This window comes from Perognathus longimembris, chromosome 6 (assembly GCF_023159225.1).
Source record: "Perognathus longimembris pacificus isolate PPM17 chromosome 6, ASM2315922v1, whole genome shotgun sequence".
Classification (NCBI taxonomy): domain Eukaryota; kingdom Metazoa; phylum Chordata; class Mammalia; order Rodentia; family Heteromyidae; genus Perognathus; species Perognathus longimembris.
Genome location: NC_063166.1, coordinates 86,239,085 through 86,259,691, shown reverse-complemented (window position 1 = coordinate 86,259,691; position 20,607 = coordinate 86,239,085). Strand labels below are relative to the sequence as shown.

Genomic DNA, 20,607 nt, shown 5'->3' with positions numbered 1-20,607 from the left:
CTGCCCAGGAGACTGATGTGTCTCTATCACCTAGCTGCCTGGGAGACGGATGACGCATCTCTGTGCAGAGCCTGGTTGACATTGCAGATGGCATCCCCAGGGTGCAGCCTGTTATCTGCCAACCCTCCAGCTTCCCAGGGGCCGTCTTTGGCTGGGCTTTGTGCCCAGGTGGACCTCTGTCTGGGCTGCTCCCGCTGCACCCAGCGCCTCAACGAGAGCACCTACATCCTGCGCAAGGTGGAGCATGACTGTCCCTGTGAGATTCTGCTGGCCCGCTGCAAGCGAGCCGTCAAGAGTAAGATCTGGCGCCAGGTGGGCCGCCGGCCCAGCTTCCCCAGGCCTGCGCGCTACCAGGTCTGCCGCTACTACAGCCCTGGGCTGGGCTGCCGTCGCCACTGGAACCAGTGCACTTTTGCCCGTAGCCCTGAGGAGGCGCTGGTTTGGACCTTTGAGCGCAAGCACAGCCTCCCCCGCCTGTGGCTGAAGGCCGCCGTGCAGGGCTCCAAGGCCCGGGGTGGACCTGCCGACATCATCCGCGCTGAGTTCGGTGGCCACTTCCAGCTGCTCTGTGCCTACTGCTTTAGGCGCCGCCCGCCTGGCCTGTGCCCCGTGGACTCGCGGCGGCAGTGTCCCGAGCACGGAGCCTGCCCCACACTCCTCATCCACGTGAACACGGAGGGCCGCAAGCGGCAGTTTGTGGAAGTGCGGCCACAGCCTCAGAACCGCCAGCGGCTCGACTACTGCATGTTTGTGGGTCGTGGGTGGCCGTGCCGCCACGGGGCCTCCCGCTGCCAGTATGCGCACAGTGCCGTGGAGATGGCAGTGTGGGAGGCAGAGCGGCTCGGCGGGCTCCTGCGGGAGGACCTCCTCAAGCCCTCTGCCCCCAAGGAAGACAAGCACACAGCCACCCACAGCCAAGCCACCTCGGTCCAGCTCTATTGCCGTGCCTGCCTGGTCACCTGCCGCTCTCAGGAGGCTTTCGAGAACCATTGTTCCTCCTTGGAGCATGCACAGATGGTCGCCTTCGACCAGGCTGTGCCCTGGGAGCACCGCGCCCCACCCATTGGGCTCTCCAAGTTTGAGCTGTGTCCCAGGTAAGGACTGTTGGGTGGGATTCCAGAGGGAGGGAGGAGGGGTCCTCTTGCCACCAGCACCAGGACCTTGGAAGTTCAGCCCTGGGGCCTCCCTGCCACCTGCTATTCCCTCTGCCTATTAGGTGGGTCTTACAGTGGCCTCTGAGGGCTGCCGTGGGCTCTGAGGACCAGGGTAGGGAACACCCCTTGCTGGGCAGTATGCATGCTAGGCCTCCTCCTGGAGAGGTGGGCGTGGATGGCAAATTCAGTCCTACCCCCTTGCCTAGAGCTCGCGCCTGGTCCTGCACCATCCAGGGTTGGGCTGAAAGGGCCTAGTCTTTGACTCCCCTTCCCCCATGACTGTGGCTCAGTGTGGCCCCGCGAACCTCCTCATCCTAGGCCTGACCTCTGTGAGTATGGTGATATCTGTGTCAAGGCACACTCAGCACAGGAGCTGCAGGAGTGGATCCAGCGGGCACAGACAGTGGAGCTTCGACAGCAGGAGGCCTGGCAGGACGGGCTAGCGCCCTACCGGGCGCGGCTGCTAGCTGAGTACCAGCACAGCAGCAGCGAGGTCCTGGTGGTAAGTTGGGGGGAGGGCACACACAGGGGGGGAAGCGGGTCCAGCCTCACTGCTGAAGGCCAGTTTTCCTGTGTAGCTGGCAGAGACCATCCCTGGAGTGTCCATCACCTGTCACCAGCCCCTGGTACATCAGGCCCAGGAGAAGAAGGCCCAGCACAGCTGGACGTTTGCCATCCACTCTGTGGTGAGGGTTTAACAAGTCCCGAGGTCTTGAACTTGGTGAGCAGCCCAAGCTCACAGCTGGGTAAAGATGCAGAGCCTGGTGTCCAGAGCGGATGCCATCGCTCCATCTGTGCAGGCCACAAGTCCCTTCATCTCCACCCCTCAGTTTTCTCACCTGGAGACAGGGTTATTGTTATGCTGACACCCTGTGTGATCATTCTATGGAGTGGACAGTTAACGTGAAGAAAAGTTCTCCCTGGCACCTAGAGAGCCAGCAAGGCAGGTGCCCAGGGCCACCTGCTACCTGCAGAGCCTCTTTTGTCCTCTCAGCTCCCGATGTGCACAGGAGGAAACCGGGGCCAAGACGTTGAACAACTTGTGGGCCCCACACCCAGAAAGCAGCTAACGCTGCCTCTGTTCCAGGGTGGGAAGGGTTGGGTGTCATCCTGGCCCCTGCTGGGTAGGACAGGGTCGGGGGGCCCACCTCGTATCTGACCTTCTCCTCCAGGACCCCCTGCTGCACGTGGCTCTACTCAAGCAGGAGCCTGGAGCAGAGTTTTCCCTGGTTGCACCCTGCATCCCTCCAGGCCGGCTCTATGCACTGGGCCAACGTTTCCAGGTGCCTGGCTCCCCAGCAGAATTCCAGGTAGGGGTGCATGTGCAGGCCTCCTCCTTCGGCTCCTTCGAGCAGTGGGTGGCCTTTGACTTCGGCCGCCGGCCTGTGCTGCTTCGGAAGCTGCGGCTGCACCTGGGCCAGGCCCACAGTCGAGGGCTCTGTGGACGGCCAGCGCCTGGCCATCCTGAAGAGGTAGAACGCTGGCACACAGGCAACCGCTGCATAGTGCGTAGTGTGGAGCGGACGGCCGAGCAGGTGGCCCTGATGGCCAAGTACAAGGCGCCTGCCCTGGCCCTGGAGTCCAACCTCCAAGATCTGGCCTTGAGTCCAATCACACGCACCAATTACCGGCAGAGGATGCACCACTTCCTGTACAGGGAGGAGGCGGCCCAGCAGCAGCTGGTGGCCAAGTGAGTCGGGCAGTGGAGGGCAAGGGGACCAGTGTGGACTTGGAGCCAGGCCGGAGCCTGTGGCCCGGAGCGCTAACACAGATCTTTCCATCAGGTTGACCTTGAGGGGCCAGGTGTCCCTGAAGACTGCACTGCAGACGCCAGCCCTCGGCATGCTGTTCGCTGCCCCGGGGGCTCTTTATGCTCAAGTCCCCATTCCCTCCTCGCTCATGCCAGACTCAGACCAGGGCTTCCTTCTGGCCCGGGCAGTCAGTACAGCTCTTGTGGCTCCTGTGCCTGCACCCGACAACACCGTTTTTGAGGTGCGGCTAGAAACACGGGCCAGCTCGGAGCAGGCGCTATGGCTGCTGCTGCCTGCGCGCTGCTGCGCGGCCCTGGGCCTGCAGCCCGAGGCCAGCCCCGTCTTGGAAGTGCAGTTCCAGATTGACCCTCTGACCTTCCGGCTCTGGCATCAGGCGGTGGACGCCCTGCCCGAGGAGCGCCTGGTGGTGCCTGACCTGCTGGCCTGTGCCCCGCCCCACCCCTGTCCTATTCCACCTGCGTTGCGGGGCAATCGAAAGCAGAGGCTAGCCATGGGGCTCATCTCAGGCAGCTGCCCCGAGAGCCTGAAGCCCGTCCCACCACTGCTCATCTATGGCCCCTTTGGCACTGGCAAGACCTACACCCTGGCCATGGCCGCCCTGGAGGTTGCCCGACAGCCCCAAGCCAAGGTGCTCATCTGTACACACACCAACAGGTGAGCTCAGGGCGCTGCCCAGACCACCCATCACTAGCCCACCTCCCGTCGGTCTCTCCATTCGCGTGGGTGCCTTGTCCCCACGTCTGCCCCTCCATTGGCTGGCTGCCCTTCCCCTGCGTCTGCCCCTCCATTCCTGTGGGTGCCCTGCCCCCACATCGGAGTGCTCTGCTGATGACCTAGTTGTCCACCCACTGACGGATCTGTTACTAGCCAGTGTTTCGCTGGAGGCGGTTGTGGGTTTTCTGTGGTAAAAGCTTTTTATTTTTATTTTTTTACAGAAACAGATTTCCCAACTGAAGAGTTCCTCTTTGGTCAATGTGGGTTTCTTGGTTCCCTAACATCACATACTACAACAGGCACGGGGTTCCCCCAGCCCAGAGCTAGAGTGGGAGGGTGAGCTCAGGATAGTTGCCTTGACTGATTTCTGGGCTCATCTGAGGGTCCTGGGGAGCCAAGATTGTGGCCTATCTAGATGTCTGCAGCCCCTCTCTGACCTCTCGACCCTTACTCTTTGCTTCTCATAGTTGGGGCTCCAGCTTTTTCTACCCATTGTTACGGTCCCTGGGAGCCATGCTCTGGATGGGCACTAGTTCCTGGCCATGCCAGGCTGCCTTGAGTCACAACCAGAGAATTTTTTCTCCTTCCCTATGCTTCAGCTCGAACACCAGCTCCTCCTTCAAGCCCTCCTTGACTACCCAGGTCCCGTACCCTTGCCCAGAACGCCTCTTTGGGCCCTGATTCTTCTCTGATCAGCAACTTTGCTGTGTGTCCCTTCTGAGGAAGCTCCTAGGTAGGACCTCTGTTTGTTCACCTCATGGGTGTTCTCGGCATCCAATCAGAGCTGGTTGCACAGTAAAGGTTTCAGAGCCCAGAAGGGACAGCGCACACGCGCACGCACACCGCCCCCCCACCCAGAGCAAGCACTGCCTTCTCCTCATTCTTTCCCCCCATGCCCCGTTCTTCCCACAGTGCTGCCGACATCTATGTTCGCGAGTATTTCCATGGCTATGTCAGTGATGGCCATCCAGAGGCAGCCCCATTGCGAGTGATGTACACAGACCGCCCACCGAATCAAACGGACCCTGCCACGCTCAAGTACTGCTGTCTGACCCAGGACTGCCGGGCCTTCCGCCCCCCCACGGAGGCCGAGCTGGCGCGCCACCGCCTGGTGGTCACCACCACCTCGCAGGCCCGCGAGCTCCGGGTGCCGGCGGGCTTCTTCTCTCATATCCTCATCGACGAGGCTGCCCAGATGCTGGAGTGCGAGGCCCTCATCCCGCTGGCCTACGCCTCACTCCGTACCCGCGTGGTTCTGGCAGGGGACCACATGCAGGTCACCCCTCGGCTTTTCAGCGTGGCCAGGGCCAAGGCGGCAGTGCACACCCTCCTGTACCGCCTCTTCCTGTACTACCAGCAGGATGCCCACGACCTTGCCCGGCAAAGCCGCATCATCTTCCATGAGAACTACCGCTCCACCACCGCCATCATCAGCTTTGTCTCGCGCCACTTCTACGTGGCCAAGGGCAACCCTATCCAAGCCAGTGGCAAGGTCCCCTGCCACCCCCGGCACTACCCGCTCGTGTTCTGCCACGTAGCAGGCAGCCCTGAACGGGACATGGCCATGACATCGTGGCTCAACACAGCTGAGGTCACTCAGGTGGTGGAGAAGGTGCAAGAGATCTACAATACGTGGCCCGCCTGCTGGGGCAGCCGGGAGCAGAGGCACATCTGTGCCGTCTCTCACGGGTCCCAGGTGAGCCCCGCTGGGCATGTCCTCCGCAGACCACCCCCTCGCACTGACCCACACAACCATGCTGGGGTCGTGGGCGTCTGGGCTCAGGGGGCAGCAGGTGCTCAGCACCCCGGGTCTTGTTGCTTCCACCAGGTCAGCGCACTGAGGCAGGAGCTGAGGAGAAGGAACCTGGGAGAGGTGTCTGTGGGCAACTTTGAGATCCTGCCAGGTAGGTCAAGCGGTGGGTCGGGAAGGAGCCCACCCCTCAGCCTAGCATCGGTGGGGCAGGGCTGCGGGCGGGGAGCTCCCCACCCATCCTGCTTGGTCGCCTGTCTGATCTGAGTCTCCTGCAGGGCGAGAGTTCCGGGTCGTGGTGCTGAGCACCGTCCACAACTGCGACAGCCTGCTGAGCCCTGGGGCACCAGCCCTGGAGTTCTTCACGGACGCCCGAGTGCTGAACACAGTCATGACGCGTGCCCAGTCCCAGCTGGTGGCTGTGGGTGATGCGGTGGCCCTCTGTTCCTTTGGAGCGTGTAGCAAGCTGTGGAAGAGCTTTATCAGAGAGTGCATAGAACACCGGAGCGTCTGCCCCGAGGGCCTTTCTCTGGGGCAGATTGAGCAGGGTGTGGCCCAGAGGCGACAATGGACCACCGAGCGGCCTGGGGCAGCCGTGCTCGCCAGGGACGCTGCCCTGAAGGAGAGAGCGGGGAGCCCCGCCCTGGAGCCCGGGGCCGCCGGGGCCCAGCACCTGCCCGGGCTAGTGTCTGGGGCCGAGGCTAGGACTGGGGCAGTGAGGGAGGCGGCCACAGCGCAGAAGGAAGGTGTGCCTGCGGGGACTGCCCCGGGGGAAGGGACGGCCCCAGGAGTCCCAGCAGCCCCAGAAACTTCACGGGACGGACAGTGGTCCGAGGACCTGGAGTCGGACTTCTGGCCCTCAGACTGGGAGCTCAACGCAGAGGATGCCATCCTGAAGGAGCTTCTCGATGAGAGCCGGCAGGTGATGGTGACGGTGGGAGAGGACGGGCTGCTGGACACCGTGGCCAAGCCTTCGTCCCCGCAGCAGGCCCAGCAGCACACCAACCTTCCGTCAGCCACGCTGCGGAAGCTGCTGCGCACGGAGCCCGAGCTGTACCGCCGCTGCACCTTCCTGCTGGAGACCTTCGAGCGGGCGTCGGCCATCCCCCTGGACGACGGCGCCTGCAGCTCCCTCCAGGTCAGGGGCCGCCTGAACTGCGGCATGGCCTTCACAGGGGATGAGGTGCTGGTGCAGGTGCTGGGCCCCGCGGCTGGCGACAGGAGTGCCCCGGGACGGCTGCAGGGCCGTGTGGTCGGTGTGCTGAAAAGGAGGAGGCGCGAGCTGGCCTTCGTGTGCCGGATGGACGAGTGGGACCCCCGCATCATGATCCCCATCAACGGCTCCGTCACCAAGATCTTCGTGGCTGAGCTGAAGGACCGGCAGCAGGTCCCCATCCACCGCCTCCTCCAGGGTCGCGTGCAGCGGGTGAGGCACGAGAGCCTGGCGGCCAATGCCTGGCGGACCCGGCTCTTCTGGGTGCACATTGTCCTGTGGCGGGAGCGGTTCTACTACCCGCTGGGCATCGTCCTCGAGGTGCTGCCGGAGGCTACCACCTGGGAGCACGGCCTTCGAGCCCTGAACCTGGAGCACGGCCTGAAGGCCCCCTCACCAGACGCGGCCTCGGTGTCCAAGGCACTGCAGAAGTACCGCACTGAGCTCAGAATGGCCACAGGCCACAGAGAGGACTGTCGCCACTTCCTCACCTTCACTGTGGATCCCAAGGGGGCCTGCAACCTTGACGATGCCCTCAGTGTCCGGGACCTGGGCGCCAGGTGTGAGGTGGCTGTGCACATTGCTGACGTGGCCAGCTTGCTACCCCGGGATGGGACACTAGATGTGGAAGCACGCCGGCAGGGCTCTGTGTTCTATGCCCCTGACAGGGAGCCCGTGCCCATGTTGCCAGCCAGCCTCTGCCAGGATGCGCTCAGCCTCCTGCCAGGCCAGGACCGCCTCGCCATCTCCCTCTTCCTCACCATGGACAAGGGCAGCGGCCGGCTCCAGGGCCTGCGCTTTGCACCCTCTGTTGTCCGCTCTGACTGCCAGCTGTCCTATGAAGAGGCCGAGATACTGATCAAGGGGCACCGAGGCGCTGGCCTGGAGCTGCCGGGCTGCTTGGACTCTGTGGAGGCCTGTGTGGTGGCAGCCTGCTTCTTTTCCCGGGCACTGCGCCGGCACCGCCTGCGGGCTGCCTGCCCCTACGAGCCCCCGGACGAGGACAGCCAGCTGGGCTTCCGCACGGCCCACGTTATGGTCCAAGAGTACATGATCCAGTTTAACAGCCTGGTGGCTAAGTTCCTGATGGACCATGAGCGCACGTGGGTGGTCACCCCGCTGCGGCAGCAGCCCCCGCCCAGCAGCCACCAGCTCGACGCCGTGTGTGAGAAGCACGGAGCGCTCGTGCCCCTGTCCCTGCACCTCCGCCACCACCTGCGCCCCCACGGCACCCCCGCCACACGGCTACACCTCTTGACCTCTCTCTGGAGAAGCATCCAGCAAGCGGCTCGCAACCAGGACTATAACCAGATGGTGGACCTCATTGCCACCGACGACATGCACCCCTCGCTGGCTCCCGCCAGCCTGGACTTCAGGAAGGCCCTGGGACGCTCCGTTTTCTGCCGCTCCAGCCAGGGCCGGCAGCAGCCCGCTGGCCACTACTCGCTGCAGGTGGAGTGGTACACCTGGGCCACTTCACCCATCCGCAGGTACCTGGATTTGGTGCTGCAGCGGCTGATCCTGCTGGCGCTGGACTGTGGGGGCTCTGTGTACTCCACCAGGGACATCGACGGGCTCTGCCAGGACTTCAGCCGCCAGTATGCTTGCGCCCAGAGCTACCAGCGCCGGGCCTACAGTCTGCACCTGGCCACCCAGCTCCAGGCCCAGCCTCGAGGCAAGCTGGGCTTTGTGGTGGATGTAGAGGCAGGGACCCGCTGCTTCAAGCTGCTCTTCCCCGCCAACCAGGAGACCCTGCCTGACGTCTACCCCGTCCGCTACCGCTCCCTGCAGCTGGCTGAGCAGCCCCACAGTCTGGTGAGCAGGCCGGGCCTGCGGCTGGTGTGGCGCCGCCGTGTGTACTCCGTGCAGACATCCAAACCACCCTGCCCGAAGCCGGGTCCCTTGTGTGACCCGCACACCCAGGCCATCGACCCAGACCTGTGGAAGCAGCTGCTGATACTGGTGGAGCGGCAGCAGTGGCCCGAGCTGGCTGCCCTGGTCCAGGACCAGGGTGCAGCGAAGACCCAGCCACAGGAGGTGGGGCGGGTGAGCCCCAGCTGCTATGGCAGCTGTGTAGAGGTGGCTCGAGAGCTGGGCAGCGGGGACACTCTGCAGGTGCAGCTCAGCACCAGCCTGCAGCGGGGCTTCCTGGCCCCAACCCTGCAGCTGTGGACGGTGGCCCCGGGCTTCAGCCTCTGCTTGGAGCACACGGAGAGGCCGGGCGACTGCTTCTCTGGCCACCCCCACCAGGCCTCCAGGGACCAGTACTGCCGTACGGAGGAGTACTCCCAGGTTTGGGGGCCACTCTGCTCCCTGGAGTCTGTCATCAACACGGTCGCAGACAGTGACTCTGTCACCCTGCAGAACGTGCACATTTCCTGGGATAAAGAGCGGACTCAACAGGGGCAGCTGCAGGGTGCCTTCTTCCTGGACCCCGCCTTCCTCCAGGAGAATAGCATCGATGTTCTCTTTAGCTGCAGCTACCTCTGTATCAGGCTAGAGGGGCTCCAGGCCCCTCCATCCTGCCCACCCTCTGCACCCATCGGCCTCAGCCCCTGCCTGAGCATTGATCCCGACACCTACACCTGGGTGGCTCATGGGCTGGCCAATGACTGGAGCCAGGAGGATTCTGAGGACGGGCAGGAGGTCCCTGGGAGAGTGCACTTCTTCATCCACCACATGGCCATGGAGAAGATTCCAGAAGAGGTGCAGAGGCCCAGCACCCAGTTCACTGTTGAGGTGTTGCCCAAACAACTTCCAGACTTGTGAGTGGCTTCCACGGCCTGAGATATGGGGGTAGCTTTCCCCCCCCATGGCCTGAGACTTGTGGGTAACTGTCCCCCCCATGGCCTGAGACGCAGGGGTGACTGTTCCCCTTCCCCCCCATGACCTGAGACACGGAGGTGACTGTTCCCCTTCCCCCCCATGGCCTGAGACACGGGGGTGACTGTTCCCCTCCCCCCCATGGCCTGAGACGTGGGGGTGACTGTTCCCCTCCCCCACCATGGCCTGAGACGCGGGGGTGACTGCCCCTCTCCCTGAGCGTCCTCTGATTTCCTGTGTTCTTCTCACCCATAGCCGCAAGGAAGAAGCAGTGCGTCAGCTGGAGAATGCCTCCCCACTGGTCATCAGCATTGCCCTGGGCAAGCCCATCCCTCAGCCTTGCCACCCGCCTCGCCAGCGGCCCCCCGGTAAGGATGGGGCTTCTCCATCTCACTCTTCCTCCTCCCCACCCTGCTGGGTGCTCAGGGGTGCCCCCTCCTGTGCCCCCCAGCGACCACCAGCAGGTTCCTGGAGCGGCAGGCCTATGACATCCCTGGAGGCTGCCTCAAGCTGAACCCCAGCCAGAACACCGCCGTCAGGAAGGCTCTGCAGAAGCCGTTCACACTCATCCAGGGTCCTCCGGGTAGGGCCAGGTTCAGGGGACCCGGGGGCTACCCCAGGCAGGGCAGCGTGGGCGGTGGGGCTGGGCTCACCTTTCTTTCTGTACACAGGTACAGGAAAGACAGCTGTGGGCCTCCACATCATCTTCTGGTTCCATAAATTGAACCAAGAGCAGACACCGTCCAGCCGTGGCCCCGACGGAGAGGAGCCATCTGGGGGCCCATACATCTTATACTGTGGCCCTTCCAATAAGTCGGTGGACGTCCTGGCAGGTGTGTGGGGTGATGCATGGGGCTAGCAGGGGCACTGGGCGTGGGGAGGGGGTCCCTGATGAATCGGCTCACCCCCCAGGACTGCTCCTGAGATGGAGGGCAGAGCTGAAGCCGCTGCGTGTGTATGGCGAGCAGTATGAGGCCATGGACTTCCCGATCCCAGGCAAAGGCGGCAGTGGCCTGCCCAGAAAGACCTCTCAGGAGGGGAGGCCAAACCAGAAGCTCAGGTGTGGCCTGTCTGTGCTTGGGTGGAGGTGAGGGGCCTCTCAGCTCGGACAGTGCCATGTGGGGCGGCAGTTCCCTGAACCCTCTTTCTCTTAGGAGCATCACCCTGCACCACCGAATCCGACAGCCCGCTAACCCATGGGCACAACAGGTGAGGGAGTTTGATGTCCGGTTGCAGAAAGGGGAAGTCTTCTCCAGGGAGGACCTAGCCTGGTAAGTGTCGGGACTGGGACGTGGAGCTGCCTGCTGGTGGGGGTATCCAGGTGACAGACAGTGCCCTACCCAGGTACAAGAGCACCTTGGCAAAGGCCCGGAAGTTTGAGCTGGCCCAGCACTCGGTCATCCTGTGCACGTGTACCTGTGCGGCGTCATCCAGCCTGAAAGGCCTCTATGTGCGTCAGATCCTCATTGACGAGGCTGGCATGGCCACCGAGCCAGAAGCCCTCATCCCGCTGGTGTGCTTCTCCAAGGCTGAGAAGGTGAGGGGTGGCTGGTGTCCCTGGGGGCAGCCTGTCCCGGGCACTGAAGGCATGCCCGGTGAGGGCCTTGGCGTCTGGGCGTGTCAGATCCAGGCCTGCCTGTGCCTCCAGGTGGTCCTGCTTGGGGACCATAAGCAGCTCCGGCCTGTGGTGAAGAGCGAGCATCTGCAGAACCTGGGGATGGACCGGTCCCTCTTTGAGCGGTATCACAGGGATGCTTTTATGCTGGACACGCAGTATCGCATGCACGAGGGCATCTGCGCCTTCCCCTCCAAGGAGTTCTACGCGCAGAAGCTGAAGACCTGTCCCAACCTGAAGCGGCCGCCCAGCCTCTTCAGCCATGCGGGCAGGGAGAGCTGCCCTGTCATCTTTGGCCACCTGCAGGGCCATGAGCAGATACTGATGGTGTCCACGGATGAAGGGAATGAGAACTCTAGGGCCAACCCAGAAGAGGTGGCAGAGGTGGTGAGTGTTTTCTGGTGGGTGGTGGGTGGCTTACAGAGGAAGAAGGGGGACAGGAGGAAGGACTGAGGAGGACAGAGAGCCTCTTTGAGGGAGCTGATTCCAGGGATCAAGTGCGGCTCCTTTGCCCAGGGCAGAAGAGGCACTAGGGTCCCTCCCCCGCGCAGGTCCGCATCACCAAGCAGCTAACCTTGGACCGGACAGTGGACCCCAAGGACATTGCCATCCTTACGCCCTACAATGCACAGGCTGTGACGATCAGCCAGGGCCTCAAGAGAGAGGGAGTCAGTGGTGTGACTGTGTCTTCCATCACCAAGAGCCAAGGTAAGCCTGGCCCTGGGGAGCCACTCCCCAGGGAGTTGGGGAAATGGGTGCCGAAGGCACAGAGAACAACACCGCTCAATTCCCCCAGGGAGCGAGTGGCGCTATGTGCTGGTGAGCACTGTCCGCACATGCCCCAGGAGTGACGTGGATGGGCGGCCAACCAAGAGCTGGCTCAGGAAGTTTCTGGGCTTTGTCGTGGACCCCAACCAAGTGAATGTAGCCCTCACTCGGGCTCAAGAGGGTCTCTGCCTGATTGGTAAGGGCTGGAGCTTTGGGGGGGAGTTTGGAGCGAGGCAGACTCAGGGTAGAGCTGCCGACTGCCCAACTCTCCCCCCAGGAGACCATATCTTGCTGCGCTGCTGCCCCCTCTGGAGCCGTCTCCTGGATTTCTACGAGGCCCAGAAGTGCCTTGTGCCTGCCAAGCAGGTGCGGGTCCGGAGGAGGTCAGCCGTGTGTTCTTGAAGAGATCCGACTCCTGGCAGCCCGTGGGGATGTTCCTCACCCTCCCCTGTGGGCCTGGGCCCCTGCCCCATCGTCACGCCCTTGGCGGCCATGGCTGGCCCTCAGCCGGCTTCCTCTACTGCTGCTGGGGCAAGGCCCTTCGCTAGCCAAGCTCACGGGTCAGTGATGGCCTTGTGTGTGTTGGCCTCTCCTTGGGTGGAAAGCACACCCACACCAACCCTGTTGTGCTTGAACCTGGAGGCAGAGCTGGGGCGACAACTGCTTCCCACTGGGAAAGCTGCTCTTGTCTGGCAAGGGGAAGACGGTGGCCACAGGGAGTCCCAGATCAGCAGAGGGGGCTTCGGCCATCACAGGGGTGTCTCAGGCAGCAGGGGGCCGTGGCCTCTGACCTTAGATCCATGGGTAATTGCCATACATGTGCCTTATTTCCTAAACTAAAAGGCAGCAGTCACTTTCTGAGATGCTCAATAGGTGGCTTCCCTGGAGGAGAAAGCCCTTTTCTCTGGTCCCACTGCCCTGTACCCTTCAGGGGCACCTGCTGGGGTGGGAGAGGCCCAAGCCATGCCAGAGTTCACACCAGCCTGGCCAGCCTCCTCCTCTCGGGGCCTGAGCAGCTTGGGGGCCAGGAGCCTGGCCAGGTGTCCACTTTCACTGCAGCGTGCTCACCGGGGTCTGGAACCCAGGAGGCCCTTCTCCAAGGGTTGAGCGAGCAGCACGAGCCCTGAGGCCTGAGATGATTTCGGTCGATGTGAGGAGGGCTGGCCCTCTGTTGCCCTACCATCGGCCCTCTTCAGGAAGGTGTCTGACTGGGTTTGTTGTTTTTTACTAATCAAAATCTACTGAGTTTTGTAAATCTCAAACTCAGCATTATATGACCAAATACTGATTTTATTAGAAATGCTACTCTGAACGCTTTTCTCACTTGTAGGTGTTTTGGGGTCTGGCTAGGAGCAGAAAGGACTGGCTTCATCCTGCTTGAAGCTAAGAGGCTGACAAGCCTAAGACCTGGGATAAAAACAAGGGCATCCCATTTGATGGGCCAAGGTGTGGGCTGTGCAACCTAGGGGTGTCGGCCATGTCACAGGAAGCAGGAGGAGGCTTGGCAAGGACCAGACACAGCTGGGGAGCCCCATCCCCTGCTGCAGGACCAGACGCAGCTGGGAAGCCCCATCCCCTGCTGCAGGACCAGACGCAGCTGGGAAGCCCCGTCCCCTGCTGCAGGACCAGACGCAGCTGGGGAGCCCCGTCCCCTGCTTCAGGACCAGCCCACAGCCTAGTGTGCACCAGCGCTGAGAATCCTATGCAGCTAGGTCCAGCATCCTCAGATTGGCACTCTGCAGAGTCTGAAATCTCTCTCCAGGGCTGTTGGGCACTATAGCCCCTCCTCAGGGACAACTTGGGCTTGGAGTCCCAGTCTGTGACTAATTTGTGGCTGCGTCTCCTAGCTTTGTCCAGCACCAGCTGACAGGAATAGCATGGCAGGCCATGCCCTCTCCCCCGGGCCAGGGAGTAGAGGCTGCAGACACACTGGAGCAGAGGTCCCAGAGCCTGTGTGTCCCAGAGGAAGACAGCAGGGGGCACTGCTTGGGAAACATTTCTTGAGTGACTATAAAAGAATCATGTTTTGAGATACCTCCTGAAATAGGCCAGAGAGGTCATAGAGGGTTCCCTGAGGATGGGGCCTTGAAACGGGGAGTGGAGGTTGACTGGTACCAGGCAATGACAGTGGTTTTAAGTCAGGGTTGGAGCTTGAGGAGAAAGCAAGCCCTGCAATATCGGGGAAACAAACAGGAAGCATGGCAGTGGGCGAGGGTGCTGACAGGCTGTAGGCTGTGTGCTAGAAAAGAACCTACGCCTCAGGACCAAGGATCCCCTAGTCGTGGCTCTGCCCCATGCCTACCTCTGGGAGATTACCTTCCTGGGCCTGCAGACTGGGCACCAGGCTGGGCCTGGGTGGCACGTCCGTTCCCAGCCCTCACCCTGACCCAAGGTATCCTGCATATCCATGCCTCCCGTCTGTGCTAGGGCCACGTGACCCCACTGGAGGACTGAGGGCTCTTCGGGCCGAGCGAGGGGCTTGGGAACCTGCGTGAAGACAGCAACAGCTGACAGAGGGTCGGTGGACTGGGGGAGGGCCACACCTCTCGAGCTGTGGCATAGGCTCCCTTGCCAAGACCCTCACCCACCTTAGGGTGCCAACGAACTTCAGCTTTTCTTGGGGGGAGAAAAATAACATTTTTTTTATTTTAAAATCAAATGTCATTTAGGCCCCGGGCCCTCTTGCTGCAAGGAAGCTGGGCATGGTAGCACAAGGGAGGGCTACGACTGCCCCAGTGGTGTGGAGACGGGGCTCTGAGTGTCAGCCCCCTCGGGGAGCCCCAGCTAGGAGGCAGAGGAGAAAGCAGAGCCTGGTGTGATGGGAGAAGGGTGCTGGGGCAGGGGTGGCTGGGTCCTCTGGGAGCAGTGCTCATCTCTGCTGTCAGGGGCTGGCACTTCTTACTCTAGTGGCCCGCTGTCCTGGAAGGCCCACCATGGGCTCCCTGGGAGGGATGTCAGGTGTGGGGGGCTGGGGGGCTGTCAGGAAAACACATATGCTGCTGCCTTAAAACCTAAATAGGGGTGTGTGATTCTGTGTGTATACTCCTCTTTATTAGTGGATAAATACTAGAAACTCATCTCTCGGAAGGTGCAGTCAGGGGCGGCTGGGTGTGCCCAGCCCCAGGGGGGCCCGGTGAGGCTTGCAGGGTGAGACTATGGCTGGGCGTGGCCCCTCGGGACCCTGGTGAGGTTTGCAGGCTGAGGCTGGGACTAGGTGGGGCCCCATGAGGCCCCGGCAAGGTCTGCAGGGTGAGGCTGTCCCGCCAGGGTTCGTACACCAGTGTGTAGCTCTCCGCCCTCTTGATGGTGAACTTATAGGTGCGGTTGGGCAGCAGATTGTGGACGTCGAAGGTGCAGGAAGCCACAGGGACCAGGCCACACTGTGCGCACTCCTGCTGTGTCCGAGGCTCCAGCAGCTTGAAGCGCAGCTCAAACTGCTCCGGTGCTGTTGGCTGGACGGTGACAAACCAGCGCAGGCTGACCCAATCCTGATGGGCCACCGACTCTTTGCGGTCAAACATGACCGGCATCTTGGTGCTCAGCATGAGCCGGATATGTGGGATCTTGGTGGCCCCAATGTCGGACACCAGGCGGTGCTTGATGTGCAGGCGCCCCGGCACCATCATGGCCAGGAAGTTGTCCATGACCGCAGACAGGTCTGCCAACTGCTGTTCCACCAGCCCCCAGCCGGCCAGGAAGGGCCGTGGGTCAGGTGACTCGAGCAGAGCATCCAGCTCTGCGTGGCCCCGGTCCAACTGCTCCAGCAGGTGCCCGAGCAGCAGGAGCTGGATCTTGGTCTGCGCCGTGCCCACCTTCTTCATGCGCTGGAACTTCCAGGGGTCGATGAGCTGGACCAGGGCGCTGGGCAGCACCAGTGGGTTCTGGTCCCCCAGGGCCAGGTGCTTGGGGAGGATCTCAATGTAGTAGGAACACTTCTTGAGCAGCTGCATGCGGGCGTGGTGGCGCTTGAGCAGGTGGGGGCTCAGGTCTGTGGTGAGGAACTCGCGCAGGACATTGCGCCGCTCCATGTAGGTCCTCCAAGCTTCTGGCTCCAGTAGCTGCTGCTCCTCCACCTCCTCCACCTCCTCCATGTCCAGGAAGGACTGCGGACTGTCCAGCTTCATCTTGTCCAGGCCCAGGCCTGTCACCTGGAAGTTCATTGTCTAGGAGCTGGGGGTGGGGGCTGAGCATAAGCTTTGGTAATTAGTCTGACCCCTGACACACACCCAGGCCCTCTTTTCCCTCCCCTGGGAAGAAGCTTCTAGGGGGCCAGAACGGACTGACTGTACAGCTGGACAAAGCGAATGTTGGGAGGACATGATGTTGTCCTCTCTAGCGTAAACAGCACAAGGCTGCGGGAGAGGGCTTGGGGCCAGAATGCTCTGAGCAGAAACTGATGAGCTCTGGGGCCTGTTGTGAGTCTGGTCTGACACCAGGTGGAGGAAAGGGCCCTTAGGGCTGTGAGCAGGACTTGGGGTGACCTGGGCAGTACAGCCACCTACTGGGTCTCCCCTAGAACACCCTCATTGCACTTGCAGAGCAGGGGACAGAGGCCAGCCAAAGAGAGAGGAATGGCCATCTCTCCAGCTCCGGGAGTGTGCTGGGGCCTTGACCCTGGATGTGCTGACTCCAGGAAAAGTCCCTAGCAGAGGGAAGAGCCCCATCTCATCTCACAGCTGGAGCCTAAGGCTAAACCGCTTGCTACCTAGGTCTGCTTCCAAGGTTGTTGTTTTGCTCTTTGTTGCCAGTCTTGGGGCTTGGACTCAGGGCCTGGGCACTGTCCCTGAGCTTCTTTTGCTGGAGGCTAGAGCTCTACCACTTCAGCCACAGCACCACTTCCCCCCTTTTCTGTTTATGTGGTGCTGCGGAATTGATCCCAGGGCTTCATGTATGCTAGGCAAGCTCTCTACCACTAAGCCATATTCCCAGCCCTTGTTCTTTGTTTTTAAATTATCTTTTTTATTATCTTTAAGTAGTAGTACAAAAGGGTTACAATTCAACACATTAGTGTATAAGTACCTTGACCAATATTATCCCTTTTTAAAATTAATTAATTTTGGCAAGACTGAGGTTTTAACTCATGCTAGCTAGACAGGTGCTCTATCTCTTGAGGTATATGTTTATTTTGTGGGTGTGGGTGTGGGTGCCAGACCTGGGGCTTGAACTCAAGAGCCTGGGCGCTGTCCCTGAGCTTTTTTTTTTGCTGAAGACTAGCACTCTACCATTTGAGGCACAGCTCTACTTGTGGCCTTTTGGTGGTTAACTGGAGATAAGAGTTTCACAGACTTTCTTGCCATGCTGGCTTCAAATCCTCAGATCTCAGCCTCCTAAGTAGCTAGGATTATAGGTGTGAGCCATTAGTGCCAGTTCTTATTTATTTTTGAGATGGTTCTCACTATGTTTCCCAGGCTGGCCTCCAGTCTTGGGTTCAAGGGATCTTCCTGTCTCAGCCTCCTAGAGATAGTGCCACTCTATCTGTGGTTCCAGGGTTTGAACTCTGTGGAGGAGTTGCTGTGCCACAAGGCTAGCCGCCTCGGAGTCAGGACTCTCTAGAGAAGGGCCAGCCTTCCTGGGGTCAGGGCTCCCGAGAAGGGCCAGAACCCCTGACATCCCTGGCTGTTGCCCCAGGTTCTAGTACCCTATGCTGGGTCAGTGGTTTTACTTGGAAATTCCAGGCTGTCAACCAAGGGTTGGATGAATGCTTAACAGAGTTGAGAGACTGGGTGAGGACCCCAAGCCCCCTCCCTCCCCCCCAACACGGCAGTTTTGGCTCAGTCCTCAGTCCTCCTAGAGCCTAAGGGCCAGAGCAGGCTCCTGGCCAGCCCTCCTCCAGGGCAGGACCCAGGGGCAGCCCTCCCCTAGAGCAGGACCCTGGCCAGCCCTCCTCCAGGGCAGGACCCTGGGGCAGCCCTCCTCCAGGGCAGGACCCAGGGGCAACCCTCCTCTAGAGCAGGACCCTGGGGCAGCCCTCCTCCAGGGCAGGACCCAGGGGCAGCCCCCCTCCAGGGCAGGACCCTGGGGCAGCAGAAATAGGCTCTGCCACTCCAGGATGAGTGCAAGTCGGGACCAGGGGCCCAGTCTCGCTGGCGGCCGGCGCCCGGCCCCGCTGGAGGAGCTCCGCCTCTGCGGAAAGCCATGTGGGGCTGGGCGGAGTCCCCAGACCTTCCTTCCTTCCGCCCCAGGAACCCGGCGTCCCGCGCCCCGGCCCCCCACCCCCGCAGGCCGCCTCGCGCCCCCGCGCCCCCACCCCAGCGCCCGCGTGCGCAGCCTCTCTCTACCTACCCCCGTCTCCGGAGCCCCCGGGCCTCCTCGCCTCGTGCTGGGCTGCGCCCGGCTTCCCGCCGAGTGGAGCCTCAGCGCCGAGTCTGGGCCTCGGCTCCCGTCCGCTCGCCGCCGGCGCCCGGGCGTTGCCACGGGAACCGGGCGCCATTGTGACGCCCCGGGGCGGGGCCGGGCGCCCCTGGGTGCCGCGGGAGTGCCGGGTTTCCCGACCCTCTGCGGACCGGGCCTCCGCCAGCCCCGCCCGGGAGCAGAGCCGTCGGTCCCCGGCTTCGCCGAGGCGGCCGCGGAGGGAGGAGGAGCGCCCGCACCCCACACCTCGGGTGGACAGCCGGGCCCCAGCGACCTGGCCGTTCTGAGCCGGTCCTGCGGGCCTGGGACGTGGGAGGATCCGGGGAGAGGAGGCGACACCAAAATCCTAGAGGTCGCCCACCAGGGAGTGGGCCTGGGCCCTGGCAATGCCCTCAGGCCCCCAAGGCACTCGGCCCCCTCCAGGGGAGGGGGAGGAACCCCCTTTACAGAGGTCAGGGCGGCCCCTCCTTCCAGTCCGAGCTGTCAGCCACGCCTATACCCCTCCAGGCCTCGGGACCGAGGCTCAGGTTGTGGGCTCTGAGCCTGCCCTACCTCTGTAACTGCTCACAGTAGTAGCCGCTGAGGGCCACTGAGACCGGCACCTGGGAAGGAGGACTGGCCCCTGCCCCAGGGGAAGGGCGTGGTGGGCAGAGCAGATCCTTTTCTAGGGCCCCGCTTATCCTGGGCTGGCCTGCTAACTTGGCCTTGTCCACTCCCCACCTCACAGCTGTAAAAGTATATATATATTTTTTACTGTTATTACAAAGGTGATGTACCGAGGGGTTACAGTTTCTTAAGCCAGGTAATAAGTACACTTCTTTCTGGACAGTGTTACTCCTTCCTTTACTCCCAGGTTCTCCCCCCCACCCCACCCCCGTCCCCATCCACAAGTTGTATAGTTGATCTTCAATATAGTGTCTGCTGAGTACCACGGATGTCCCCTTCTTTCACATCTGCATTTCAGTTAAGCTTTTCATTTTCAGATCTCAGATTCAGGAACTTGTAAGGAGAAGAGATGGTGTGCACCGTGCCCCTTTCCCCCACTGAACATCTTTCAAAGCTGTGATACGAGGTCAAGCCAGGCTGCTGACACTGGTGGGCAGACCCAAACCTAAGGGGCCCTTCAGGGTACCTGCAGTGGCAACTGACGTCTGAACGGCTCTATCCCTTCCCAGCTGCCATAAACACCAGCTATGCTTGTGTTATTTCCAGGGTGTTCTGTGACTACAGCCAGAGGAGGCTCTGCCTGGTTGCCCTCTCTCTCCAGGCCCCGTCTTCCAGCGATGGCTCCACATTGCAGGCCTATGCCCCATGGCAGGGCTGAACCAGTTTGTTTTCAGCCTGGCCAGGTCCCCCCATGGGCAGTGAGTGCTTGGGGTCTGCTGCCCCTGGTAGAACTTTCCTGGGCCAGGAGGGTGGTGTAGCCTAGGGCAAGTCCCAAGGGAGGGAAGTGACCCCCCCCCCCAGCCACACAGCCTGTGTAGCTGCCCCCTCTTGACACATGTACCCAGCCTCAGCCTCCCTCCCCAGAGGCCTCAGTTCCCCTGATCTCTGTCCTCACTGTGACTGCAAGCTTAGTGCTCTTAACAGATAGGGAAATCAAGGCACACAAGTCAGCACTGTGCTCAAAGTCAGGTCATCTGATCTCATGCAGAGCAATCGCTCCCAGGGCTCTCCCCTCACTCTGAGCTAGGAGGGGAGGTGGACTCAGGAGAGGAGCATTATGGCTTGCTGGCAAGTCCTGTTGTACCAGATAGATGAGGCCAGGAAGTGGGGCAAATCCTCCGGGTGGAGTGAACAGGGAGGTGCCCCTGCAAGTCTCAGGCTCTGTAAGGGGCAGCGGGGCTTGGTGGAGGTGGGCAGGGTGGATGGAGGGCGGTGGTGTGGAGGCCCACAGGGCAGAAGCGGGGAGCATATTAGGACAGAGGGATCCCCAGGGCAAAGGCCTAATGGGGGACATGAGTCTGAGGTTGTGTGCAGTGGGAGCTGGGAAGGGGCTTGGGCCAGGGTCAAGTGCGTGCAGGGTGTGGGGTGCAGAGTCAGTGTGGGTGTATGGTATGCACTGTACAGTCAGGGGTGGGTGCCGCATATGGGGGTGAAGTGTGGGGTGCAGGGTGAAGTTGCAATGTGGGGGTACTCCCTGTAGAATCACCTGCCATGCATAGGTGAGGGAGGGCTAACTTTCCCAGGAACTCTTTGGCCCTGGTCCCAAGACTCTAGGCCTCTGTCTCTCTGAAGGGTCGCTCCCTAGGGGGCGACCTTCTTTGCATGCTGGATCCCACTCTCCAGCACAAGTTCCTCTGCTCTGACCTCAAAGGAGTGTAGGCAGAACATACTCCTCGCCTGTAAAAGGAGAAAGAAGACTTTCTCTACCTTGGGGTCCTTTCTGACAGTGGCAGAATGCTCTAAGCATCTCCTCCAGCAACGGGAGGTGTGAGGACCAGTGT

The 20,607-nt window shown here is 61.6% G+C and overlaps 2 protein-coding genes across 3 annotated transcripts; one reads left to right on the top strand and one right to left on the bottom strand.

Moving 5' to 3' along the window:
- On the top strand, nt 1-12,331 carry Helz2 (helicase with zinc finger 2). 2 transcript variants are annotated; one of them, XM_048349720.1, is made up of 19 exons: nt 1-1,094; nt 1,473-1,656; nt 1,733-1,840; nt 2,327-2,464; nt 2,555-2,844; nt 2,939-3,580; nt 4,553-5,336; nt 5,469-5,544; nt 5,669-9,368; nt 9,682-9,794; nt 9,878-10,009; nt 10,098-10,259; nt 10,339-10,486; nt 10,581-10,697; nt 10,771-10,963; nt 11,075-11,428; nt 11,593-11,749; nt 11,838-12,005; nt 12,087-12,331. In XM_048349720.1, the coding sequence occupies exons 1-19, from the start codon at nt 16-18 to the stop codon at nt 12,209-12,211; spliced, it is 8,670 nt and encodes a 2,889-aa protein (XP_048205677.1). In that variant the 5' UTR covers nt 1-15; the 3' UTR covers nt 12,212-12,331. The 2 variants fall into 2 exon arrangements, with proteins under 2 accessions (XP_048205677.1, XP_048205676.1); XM_048349719.1 differs by having other exon boundaries at nt 2,327-2,844.
- A 690-nt stretch (nt 12,332-13,021) lies between these two features.
- Fndc11 (fibronectin type III domain containing 11) lies at nt 13,022-18,252 on the bottom strand. Its single transcript, XM_048349742.1, has 2 exons — nt 18,088-18,252; nt 13,022-15,979 (listed from the first exon to the last, which is right to left on the bottom strand). The coding sequence occupies exon 2, from the start codon at nt 15,967-15,969 to the stop codon at nt 14,884-14,886; it is 1,086 nt and encodes a 361-aa protein (XP_048205699.1). The 5' UTR covers nt 15,970-15,979; nt 18,088-18,252; the 3' UTR covers nt 13,022-14,883.
- Nucleotides 18,253-20,607: the final 2,355 nt, after the last annotated feature.

Coding starts and splice junctions, on each gene's coding strand:
- Helz2 (XM_048349719.1), top strand. CDS start 16: ATGTGTCTCTATCACCTAGCTGCCTGGGAGACGGATGACGCATCTCTG. Junction 5,337..5,468: donor CCGTCTCTCACGGGTCCCAG/GTGAGCCCCGCT, acceptor TGCTTCCACCAG/GTCAGCGCACTGAGGCAGGA. Junction 10,487..10,580: donor AGGCCAAACCAGAAGCTCAG/GTGTGGCCTGTC, acceptor TCTTTCTCTTAG/GAGCATCACCCTGCACCACC.
- Fndc11 (XM_048349742.1), bottom strand. CDS start 15,969: ATGAACTTCCAGGTGACAGGCCTGGGCCTGGACAAGATGAAGCTGGAC.